We start from the raw sequence: 12,259 nt of genomic DNA, 5'->3' as shown, positions 1-12,259 counted from the left end.
AATATTCATATATATATATATATATTCTATATAATATATATATGTATATAATATATGTATATTCTATGTGTGTGTGTGTGTGTGTGTGTGTGTAATAAAAAAAAATAATATCCTTCCACGCGTTTCCGATATAACAGGACGTTGATTTATGGTCACTATATTTGCGCGACGCGTGTTTACCTGTTGATACCCCACGGATTAATCGTCGTGGGAAAAGCGGGGCGTCGGCAAGAAGTTGTTATTCGCGACAATAAATGTACGACCGTAAATAGGTGAACACGTGGCGGAACCGCACGTGGGAACTGAAGTTAATTAAGTCGCTCGATCGGTTAATTTTAACCCACTTACGCTTCTTTTTATCTTTTCAATAGCTTTAATAACCATTTTATTTTAATGATGGAAGAAAATATAAAACTCTTTCAAATTAATAATAATTATTAAATGGATGCAAAGCTTCTGTCATCTTTTTGCCAAACTCTGTTTCAAATGAAATCTAAAAATTTTAATTTTTGAGGAAAACGTTTTGAAAAATTTCTTTTAGATTAAAATGTGTATCGTGGATCTATGATAACTACTTTAAACTCGAAAAAGCTTTCGCGTTTAATATTTATAGTACATAATATTTTAATCCAGAGAGAGAACACTGAAATTTTGAAACTCTTTTGGAAATATTTCCGCCAGAATATTTATTCGCGGGATTAAAATAAGTACTGATCGTGCGATACGCATCGCCGCTTCACTTGCTCGTCTACCTTTAATGTTATTTATTCACCTGGCGTATTTACCTGTCTTAAACATCACATCCCATATGCGCTCGATTTGCAAATCTGCCCGACCTGCCTTTAAATCGGTCCACCTGGCTATGGTCGGGTCCCGAAAGCTTCAATTTGTCAGTCGATTTAACCATGCCAAAACATTCTCCCAATATTTTAACTAATTTTATTTCAAAAATACTAGAATTTTCACAAACATTTATATTTGTGTTTGCAACTTTAAAAAAGGCTTCATCAAAGCTTTGAAGGAAAAATGAAGCATGTACAATACAAATTATTAAACCAAAAATACAGAACAGATTATTGAAAGCTTTCATGAAATATTTACATCATTATTGTCCTAATTAAAATGATTTTTATACAATTGAAGGATAGTTTGTTGCAAGTGAGTTAACCTGCATTTTGTAAAACAAAATTAATAAACTCTAAAATTAAAGTGATGGAGAAAATATCATATCATATGGTCGACGACATTATGGGGCTAACTCCCTGTGACATTAGTATTATTTTTCTCATCACTTTAACTTTAGAATTCATTTATTCTATTTTTATAAAATATGAGTTAACCCATTGTTGTAGCACAAACCTTTCTACAATAATTTTCATAACAATAATTTCTACAATAATTCCCTAAAAATGCTATCAATACGTAAATTTTACGTACAAAGAAGTAGATTATTTTTATTTAATGTAACATAAGTTTTTCATACATTTCATACTTTTAATGACAAAATGTGTGTATAATCTAGATATTTATAAACACAAATAACTTAATTAACTTAAAAGAAAAGAAAACAATAAGCACACTGTGAAATTCATTTTAAAATGCTGGAATATGTGATATCTAATTGTGTATACCTTCTCATTACACTTAAGTAAAATATATATAATATGATATGAAATAGTAAAACACAAAACTACTTAAAAATTTAAATCATTTAACATGCTCTCTGTTATAATACTGACCACAGAGAATTCAAATTCTGATATATAACGTACAGAATTCAATAACAGTGTAATATCATTCAACAGCGATAGCATTGTTGGGAATCGTTTTACATGAAAATAACAAAAGAAATCAGTTACGAGAGATTTATTTTATATTTTATATTTTGACATATTTAGATAAATAAAATATAACACAATGTTAAGTAAAAAAAAATCGACCGATGAGACTAAAAAAGAGTTTGTTCAAAATTTGAAAATATCTCGCAAAATATTAACTCTGACTTACTTTTATACATTGTCAATATTATGCGAATCTTTCGTATTGCAACTAATATGTAATAACGAATTGAATTTATTCCTCACAATGAAACACATCCTATGTTAAGGGAGAAAGAGGAAACCTTCGTTCTTTCGTTCCTTCTCCACCACCGTGGAAAAAGAGAGCGGATGGAGGAGAGCAACAAGACAGAATTCCAAAAAAAGGGAAGCAGGACCGGTCGCGACCAGGACGGTTCGCCGACACGCGAGGATCCATAAACGGTCCAGTGGATGTCCCGTTCGCAACGCTTCGCAACGTCCTCGAAGAAGCGCAGCCCCGAAAGAAGAGACGCATTTTTCGTGAGACGGACGTGCGGACTTTCATCGTGAAGCGATCCGTTCCGAAGGATAGCAAAAAAAACGCTCGACCGAGGCCTAAAAGTTCGAGACACGTCGCGTTGCTCGGAAAAAGTGCATATATAACGTTACAACAATTAACTTTTTGAAAATCTTCAAGGACATTCATTAGAAACTTTCTTTTCTTTTCTTTTCTTTTTCTTTTTTTTTTGAAGATGAATAGAAAAAGGGGGTGAAAGAAAGGTTTTTCTTTGTAAAAGAAAGAGAAAAATAAGTTTTTTTTCTTGCTAACTTTCTACCTGCGCCTCCTGATAAACAAAAAAAAAAAGGAGAAGGGAAAGAATGATTTTTCCTTTGGATCTCGTCGAGCCTTCAGTCTCACAGATTCGGCTGAAGGCTCTCGGCGGACCGGCTGCACTCTGCCAAGTAGTCTGCAGACACGTGTATTGATTTATTCCGGGTTAGGGTGGGCTGAGGGATGAGACGGAGAGGCAACTCGGGGAGGGGGAAGGAGGAGAGAGAGTGAATGAACGAGGAACAAAGAGGGTAGGAGAGGCCGTGTGAATGGGTCGGAGAGAGAGGGAACGAGGCTGGGTAGTTGTGGGAAAACTATCCCTTAGTTTCTATTTCTCTCGCACCTGCCCTATGTTTCTCTCCCTTCCTCCCATTTCTGTACTAGACTGGCGCATAGACTACCGAATCGCGACCGGGTACGGAGGGATAATCGTCAACGTTAAAGTGTTCCCCCTAAGTCTAGGATCGCGGAGTCCTCGAATATTTTCAAAAGTAATACGAAGTAAGTTGCAACGTCGAAAACTTTAACATTCTGTTCTAAATTATTACTGATACTTTTTCTTTGTATCTGATATTTTTTAAGGAAACTATATTTCGGAACAATTACATATCCATAAATAATAATAAATCAATTAAAAATATCGAAATTATCGTTTTTGTTCAAATCTTGTCTTCATTTAATAAAACAAATAATAAAACAATTTAATTTAATAAATAATAAATAAAAGATTGGGTAAACACAACGATAACTCTGATATTTCAAATCAATTTATTATATTATTTATTAACATGAGAAGTTATATCAAAAGATAATTTTATTTCACACAACTTTCTTTTAAAATGTAATTTAATTAATAACTTTTTATAATGTTTTAAATATAATTGACGCAGAATAGAAAGCGGAATAATTGAAATAAATTCTAAAATAGGCGATAATTATAAGACCCTATTTATCTAATTATTGCGAAAGTGTTGTAAATATTTCTCTAACTTGAATTAGAAATTTAATTATAACTCTTATTTGTGACTAAAAATCATAAATGAATTTATCAGATGAAACCTTTTTACTCTTATCGTAGGCTTCTCTGTGTTAAATATGTACGCTCCTAGAGAATGTTGAAACTTCTCAAGTAGAACTTTCCGAAAGTAATGTTTTTGTTTCACATTCCTCCTTCCACAATACTTTAAATATTTATATATGAAATATTTACGCACTCCCCCGAGCTCGAATGTGTCGGAGGAACCTCAAAGTATTTCCGAACAAAATATATTTCATTCTTTTCTTTCTGTACAAGATTTTCCAATATTTATATAAAATATTCTAGCAGGCCAATTCTTACCTTTTCTTTTCGTTCGTCTTAATATTGACAAATAGATCTTAACGTCAAGCTTAGCGAACGCAAAAAACTAAACTTCAAAAGTAAAATCTCTAATTTTCAGATTTCGCTTAAATGCATCCTTTGTAAGTTGACGATTATTTGCAATGTTTAGTTGATATTGTTTTTATAAATTAAGTTTTTCTTTGAAAAAAATTTAAATTAATTCCTACTCACACATTAAAACCATTGATTTATATTTCTTTTTTTCTTAACGAAACAAAAGGAATAATTAACGACAGGCTTACCCAATTGACGATAGATATCGGCCTTCAGATGCAACGGCAGCTTCTCCTTCAGCAGGGCCTCGTAATGTTCCTTGGCCAGACGATACTTGCCTTGAACCTCGTATAAGTGAGCGACGTGGAACTTGACTACAACAAACACGCGGAAGAGGATTTTTCGGTGAAACTTTCGATAGAAAAAAACGAAATCAATTTACGCCGATATGTACCATCGAAGGCGAGCTTGAGGGAGAGGGATGATCGATCACACAGTGTTAATTCGAGATTTGATTAATTTTCCACAGTTTTCTCAATAGCCGAATTGGTAAAGACACTCGTCATGGAACCGAATGTAGGGAAGTCCAGATTCGAATCCTGGCTGAGGTAATATTTTTCAGGAAATTATAACTTTTATAACTTTTTACGACGCTTATTAGCGCAATACAACATCGTTAAACCGCTTGCCAATTTAATTTGTGATTCTAGAAATAGTTTCAGTTTAAGATTGCCCTTCGAGACCGAAAGTCTCTTTCGGCACACAGTTTACAAAACTAGATGTTATATATAAATTCACATGAAAATATTAAGCACTATAATCCGGTTCAGACTGACAGACTGACCTTCTCGTTAATTAGTTGTATATTTACATGAATATTTTAATGTCTTTTATTGTTAATTAATTTTCATCATGTCGGTGGTGAACCGAAAGCAATAAGCACGTGCACAAGACTGGCGCGCAAGCCACGCTGGGTCAGCTATTTAAAAGCGCGATTTCCGGTGGGAAATTATAAATTCCCGGTATCCGAAGGAGAATGATTCCCGCGCGAATCATCACGTGAGAAATGTGGATAGTACAATTCGGAATCATGAATCGGCATAGTCATCATCAGCGTGATTCATCCGCGAGAAACCTCCAGCTGCCAAGGAACTTGTTCTACATACATTTATATACGAGGAGAGGGGGAATCCCCACGAGGCCTGATTTCAACATTAATGACAGATTTCTCGCTGAATTTACAATCAGTTTTTTTCATCCGGGAAAAATGACACACTAATCAGGAGTTTCCATCTTTGTGACTTTCAAATTAAGATCCCATTGCAAGCAAAGTCCGTGGAAATTAACAGAAAATGTGATATAACATCTGCTTGAGATATCGTATGACTTCATGTAAAAGCGACGGACTCGTAACTGATAAGTCGCGAGTTTAAATCCCGCATTCCGCATAAATGGAAAAATTTCGTAATCCATATTATACTAATTTAGCGGCGGTCCCAAGAAAAAAACTCTTAGGCTTTTTACAATGAGCCATTATCTAAGCTTAAATCTTAAGTCGTAAGAAATTGACCAATCATAAGTAATTTCTACTTACATTCGACTGTGATTGGTCCATTTCTTGCGACTTAAGACTTGTAGAAAGTCCATTTAGATCTAGGTGACTGTTTGACTAGGTTCAGAGAAGAGTTCATATAGAGACTGATATAGTCCTACTCATTCCCTTCCCGCTACTATTACTACTAATATCTGCTTGTGAATGAGAATCGAGCGCAGCAATTGGAGCGCAAATTAATTATTGAATGTATTCTTCTTGGTATACGAGTAATATGAGTCAAACATTTCCACTTTATTTCGAGCCATCTTCAGTGAATAAAATTAATATAATCGTTACTTCTGAAGCTCCAATGAGGAAATAATGACTGTATCGCTCATGCCGGTTGCAAAGCCCAATCGCTTAAATTCCAAAAGAAGTGGAGAATTACAATAAAACTATCTGTGGATAGTCATGTACGAAATTAATAAATTAAATATAATAGTAAAGATAGATATAATGAAGATTTCAACGATCGATTATTCATACGAATAAAATAAAGGCTATGAAATCGACTGTATATAAGTTCGTACAAAAGACAATCTCTTATTCGTCCGATACATTTTCTTTTTGAATTCAGAGAGCCTATTGTGTATATTATTATTTTAATCTGCTCTCTGTAAAGTTCGAGTTCCGATGTTCAGTACCGTGTCACTTTAACGAAATATGTACATCTCAACTGTTCGTTATATCCATGAATTCAGTTTGAGTTTAGTATTGAAATATTCAGGTCAATTTTCTGGCTATTTTGATTAAATAAATGCATCTTATGCTCAGTTGTTAATAGAACCGAAAGTTGGTCACGAATTCGTGCGCGAAAGATAGACAAGATCTTAAACCAGTAAAACTCGTATGACTCTCATAAATGACTCCAGTCCAATCACACACATCTCGTTATACTGATCAAAGAAATATTGTATTAGTATAAAAGCTATAATTCTTATGACAGAGAGCGATATAACCACACATTTTTACAGAAGAATTGTTTCTTTATTCAAAAGGATGGCTTTTACGATTGGCTATTATTATACTATCGCAATAAAATTCCAACTATTAAATTGAAACTTCACTTGATAGTCTATCTCCTTTAATTTCAATTAAAATGCCATATATTATATTTAAGATGTCTTGTACGGAACATTAAAATATCGATTGTGAGAAATTTCTTGCATTAAAAAAATCAATTATACGGCGGTATTCATAATCCGTTCTTATTTTAAGACCGTCTTAAATAATGTTTTAAGATGCTAATGCAACTCTCTTTGGTTCATGACATCTTAAAATTGTACTTGCCTAAAACGATGTAAAACTTTTTTCAGAAAACGTTTAACCTCTTAAATGCTTAATATTAAAAAACAAATAAACGGAAAACTTTCAATTTACAAACAGACACAGAGGGTCTTTATGAAGCATACATACAGATAATCAACAGTATTCGATTTTGCAGTATCAGTTTATTCAGTCAGTGTCGTGTTCGCTTACGTGTAATTTAATTTAATTTATTATAATTTATTTAAGTTATTACAATCAATTTTATTCTCTGACTATGGAAATATTCTATGGTAATATTCTATTGTCAGTTTTTTGACATAATTTTTATTAATTTATATTATTTACCGTACTTAATTTTATATGATTGTTACTATTACACTGACTGACTTTAAGTCTTTTTATTCATTGTGTACATCTGTTATGTTTGACCGACTACAAATTGTCCACGATCGGTAAGTTTTTACCAGAATAAGAATTTCTGCTAATTATTAGAGAGAAAAGCCTATTTTAAATTTCCATTTGTCAGCTTAACCAGAGAGATCCTCTACACAGTCTTCCAACTGTCATGTGAGCAGCTATAATTATTCCAGAAACAGCTTATCAAAAAGCTGTCTACCTTGAGAAGATCAAGTCGTAACTAGATTTATTGTATTTCTGAAGAGGACTCGAACAAGTAGTCGAAACAAAGTAAAGAGTTTGAATTTACGAGATTAGGATTTGAATAATAACTCCATGTGATTACCGTTGGAATATATAAATTAATTTACGCCACAAGTCCTGCTCTTCAAGTTAGCTCTTCAGTACCCTGTCATTTTATGAAATTTTAATTTATATTATTTCGAGCCCTTTATTATTGTAATATATCATATTAACAAAATTATTGAACTAGACGATCGCGTGGGAGTCATCTCAGTGACATGAACAATGAACAAAAGGCGGTCAAGTTCGACGAAGGAAAGTGAGGGAGCGATTACAGAGTTGCGATGTGCGGCTGGGTGTTGGCTGAGAGTTTCCCGGCTAATGGCGCGAATAAAGGGGACGAATAAAGGAGACTTACTCTCGAGCTTGGAGAAGGAGGCAGGTGTGGTGGCATCGATCAGGGCGAGGGTCAGGTGCTTCAAAGCGGCGTCGAACTCAGCGTGGACCTTCAGCATCAAGCCGAGCCGTAGGTGAACCTCGCAGGCCCGTGGAAATCCTGGTTCCACCCATAGCACCTGCTGGAACGCTTTCACGGCCCTGAAACACAAGAGCAATACAAAGACCGTTATTAATTGAGTAAACAATTAAATAAATCGCGTTTTAAGATATAACCGGAAGATAAGACAATTCGAAGTTGAGTTTGTCTTAAAAAAACAAGATTGTGCAACTTCTGAAAAAATATAGAGAAAAGGAGGCGGTTATGGAATAGGTGAGGGATTATAGAATAGATTATATCATATCTTAAATTATAATTTATGCTGCATTCTCTCTCTCTCTCTCTCTCTAGGGACGACCGTCAAAATTACTTCTTCATAATTTGTTTAGAATTATAACATGACGATTAGCATTCACTGCATTCTTGCAAAAGCCGCATTTTAATTTTACAAATGTGTATTTATTATTAATTTTGAGAAATATGTTGGTATTAAATTTGTTACTTTAATTTGCAGGTACACACAGAAAAATATCATTCTATTGCCAAGAAAAGCAATTATTTATTTTATTTTTCTTCTTTTAAGTAACGGTTACTTTCAATAAAGAATATTTTCTCGCTAGTAGTCTTAATTCATCCCAAGTTTTAAAATAACTCAATATCATATACTCGAAATAAGAATTTATTTATTCTCTTTTGAAGTATATTATAAAATTTTATCAAAGAAAAGTCACAGATTCGATTAACTTGAATATTTAATAATATATTGATGTGAGAAAATTTAGTTGGTCAGAAAAATTTGGTATATTTCTTTCAATTCTATACAACAGATTTAAGAAAAGCGAAATATAGTTTAGAAATAAGAAATTTTTTTCTTGTTTGAAGTAATTTATATCTTCAATTTAAATAAATATTTATTTTGGGATTAAATTGTGCATGCAATATAATGCAACATGACTTTTATATTGTTCCATAATGTGTTTTTATATATAATGGTTATCTTAATTATTTTGAATTAATAAATACCAACATATTATTTCGTTTCCATGTAACCTCATCAAATATTAATAATATGAAACTGTCATGAAATTAAGAATAATTACAGTAAGAATATACCGTTGGCATGACTCGATCACAAATGTGCGATTAGTTCAGCGTAAATATAATATTAGGTTTATCGTTCTAGGGATCGTAGAGATACGATGCGATTTTTCAATAATTAATTGTAGTTAATAAGACAGAATATGAGTATGCAAAATAGCAAACATATAAATTAAACTGGAAAAATAATAACAAAAGAATTATTTGTTTCGTTAAGATATAACCGTAATTTTCTTATTACAAATAAATATAATATTTGATTCGAGCAGAAGAAAAATTCTTTTTAAGTAAATCAAATTTTTTATTTAATTTAACATTCTTGATTGAGAAATATTAAATTTTCTAGAATTCAAAATATATTTTGAATATATCGGATGTTTGTAATGAACTTATAACAGCGGATATATGAACTTTTGAAATACTTGGAAGAAGTCATTATTACTTGCGTGCAGTATATATTTTTCTGCATGTATGTTTATATTTAATAAATATTTACATAGAACTCTTTATATTTAAACAAATATTTGTTAAAATTTAGTTGTTTTCAATGAATACATATATTAATTGGTAGTATTCCATATTCCCTCTCCCGATTCACAATCGCAACCTTTTTTCTTTCTTCAGTTTTTTTATAAATTACGTTCGTTTTATATACGAAGAACCTACTTTTACCTATAACATAATTGGTATCACTCTAACGTGTACTAAAGTAGTTACGTCACAATATCTATTGAGTTATATATATATATATTTTAATAAAAGAAAATCGTATTCCATAATTCTCTCTCTTCTTCTAGATACTTAATGTATTATATATAACAGCGTTCCGCATACAATATGATTTCAATAAAAGATTATTCGATATTTGAAACCAAGTTTCTCCTTTTCATCGAAAACGCCAGACTCAAAGTTAAAGGCAACTGTGAATTAAAATAGACAATCAACAGACTTATGTGTTTCAATAAACTTCAAGCAAATTATATTAGAATTTTGCCTCGAAGCTTACAAAGATACATTGTTTCTTGAAAAGAAAGTGTCGCGAAAATGAACACATTTTATCCTATATACTTTCTTTATTATTTCATCGTTTCTTTCTCTTTCTAAATCCGGTTCGGAGACCTTCGAGAGATCGGAGACTGCGTTTAAAATTAAGTGTTCAATATCACAAACAAATTTATTTTGTCACACTGTTATTATCGCGGTCGTCCAAGTTGCGAAATTACCTCATGTTGCTCTTTGCCGTGCTTTTTCGTGTGCACGCGACAAGGCAAGGTGGGCACGCAGGAAGTGGCTAGTATGTAGTCGCTTGTCACGTGACAATGGGTTCCCCGCGAAAGAAAGGAAGGGGGCGCGGCGATGCGCGTAACAGTAACAATTGTCGCAAACGGCATATCGCAAACCCGCGCCATGCACGATCGATACACGCCGATCGATCGCGCGCGGATGGAAAGCCGGAAACGAATAATATATACGCGTGCGTGCGAAAAAAAAACATAGCGCGACTGTAATGTCGTGGTTGTTGTGCGATTAAACAGCTCATTTCACGGGGGGGTTGCACTAAAAGCAGGATGTTCTCAAAGAGCGAAAATTAGCGGCGTTCCGAGACTTGGGAACGACTTTTCGCAATCGATTCGATTGATCTGACGAATAATTTTTAAGCTACGGCACAGATTTACGAGGAAAATGTGGAAAATTAGAAATTCATATAATTATTACAATATAATTTTTAAGTAGAGAAGAGATAATTGTATAAGCAGGATATGGATGTAATTTATAATTCTAAAGTAAAAAGAGTGGGAATTATAGATGAGATGCAATTATGTGTATGTACATTAATAATTGCTATTTAAATTATAATTAAATATATGTATAATTAATAATAACAGAAATCATCCCCCAATATAAATTGCACATCCTGAAGTTAATCGTGCAGTCACACAATTGAAAAATGAGTGTTAAATTTAACACATTTCACATGTCCCAAATGATCAACTAATATTTTTGTATTAATTTAATAGAAGATAAATAGGTTAAAAAGCAACATAAATATTACGTAAAAAATTAATTCAAATAATGTAAAAATGACACTATTTATGAGCAATTATATTTCTTGATTAAAATTAATATTTATAATACGTTAAATTAATATATTTTATTCATTTAGCTTAGGATTTAGGTTTCAAAAAACATTGCCTTTACATTATTTTATTTATGTTGAATTAATACTTGATATATTAAAAATTCAGTAAAAAATTTTAACAAAACCTTGAATGGATCGTTCATAACACAAATAAATAAAAATGTTTTAATATGATACGGATGGATCGATACAAGAAATTCAACATCGACGTAACTGAATAAAGTAACCATTTTTATCTACAATTTTTTAAGCGCTGGATAGAAAAAGATAAAATGATAAAAATAACTTCTTGCAAAAATACTAGACTTCACTTCAATTATATATATTCCCTAGAAATTACCTGAGAATTAATACATAAGTATCACATTTAACACACGCAGCTTGTAATGCGTTAAGAAAATATTCCGATAATATGCAGGCACAAAGTTTGCTTTCCTCGGGAGGGGTGGTTGCAGGGCAACTCGTGTTGCACGAGGGTGTGCCTTCGATCGCTATTTTATTCAGAGCGCCGTCTTTGCTGGACACAAGCCAATGTCAGTTTACAGCCAGGCAAGAGCAATGTCGTCGAAGACGTCACTTTCGTTCCCGTTGTTAAAACGACGGTTGTTTGTAACGATTATGAATACGAGTATATAGGTCACACACTGCACTGAATTCCTGCGTGAATGTGTCTTCTCAGGACAAAGTGCATCACATTTTCTGCCTTCTCCCATCCTCTTGCCTATTTTTCTTTAAACTTTCAAATTTTTATTATATTTCATTTTTATGTACGTATCGCTTCCTTACTTCAAAAGTGACACGGCTCAAAATGATTTGTTTCTTAAGGATTGTGAAACAAAAATGACACTTTTTTATTGTTCCAGGCCTTCGAAAAAAGTGGAAAAATTCAAACTCAGATACTTTTCGACATCTTAATTAAATTACCAAATATAAATTTTCAACTTAAACCAGTTAACACCTTTATTTCACTGAAATTCGAGCAAAAAAATGAGAGTGAAATTTGTAAAAAAAAGATCC

General features: G+C 32.6%; 1 protein-coding gene across 4 annotated transcripts in view; it reads right to left on the bottom strand.

The window, feature by feature from the left end:
• The window catches only part of LOC108749806 (histone demethylase UTY), a 110,332-nt gene that overhangs the window by 27,920 nt on the left and 70,153 nt on the right, over nt 1-12,259 (bottom strand). For all 4 annotated transcript variants that reach the window (XR_001939395.1, XM_018488780.1, XM_018488781.1 and 1 more), the window contains 2 exons: nt 7,927-8,105; nt 4,255-4,380 (listed from right to left, as the gene is read on the bottom strand). Coding sequence is in view for 3 of the 4 variants with exons in the window: in XM_018488780.1 (XP_018344282.1) it covers nt 4,255-4,380; nt 7,927-8,105 (305 nt within the window). In the remaining variant the exon portion in view is untranslated. The remainder of the gene's footprint in view (nt 1-4,254; nt 4,381-7,926; nt 8,106-12,259) is intronic.

The sequence above is a fragment of the Trachymyrmex septentrionalis genome, unplaced genomic scaffold (assembly GCF_001594115.1).
Source record: "Trachymyrmex septentrionalis isolate Tsep2-gDNA-1 unplaced genomic scaffold, Tsep1.0 scaffold318, whole genome shotgun sequence".
Classification (NCBI taxonomy): domain Eukaryota; kingdom Metazoa; phylum Arthropoda; class Insecta; order Hymenoptera; family Formicidae; genus Trachymyrmex; species Trachymyrmex septentrionalis.
This window is presented reverse-complemented; position numbering and strand designations above follow the sequence as displayed.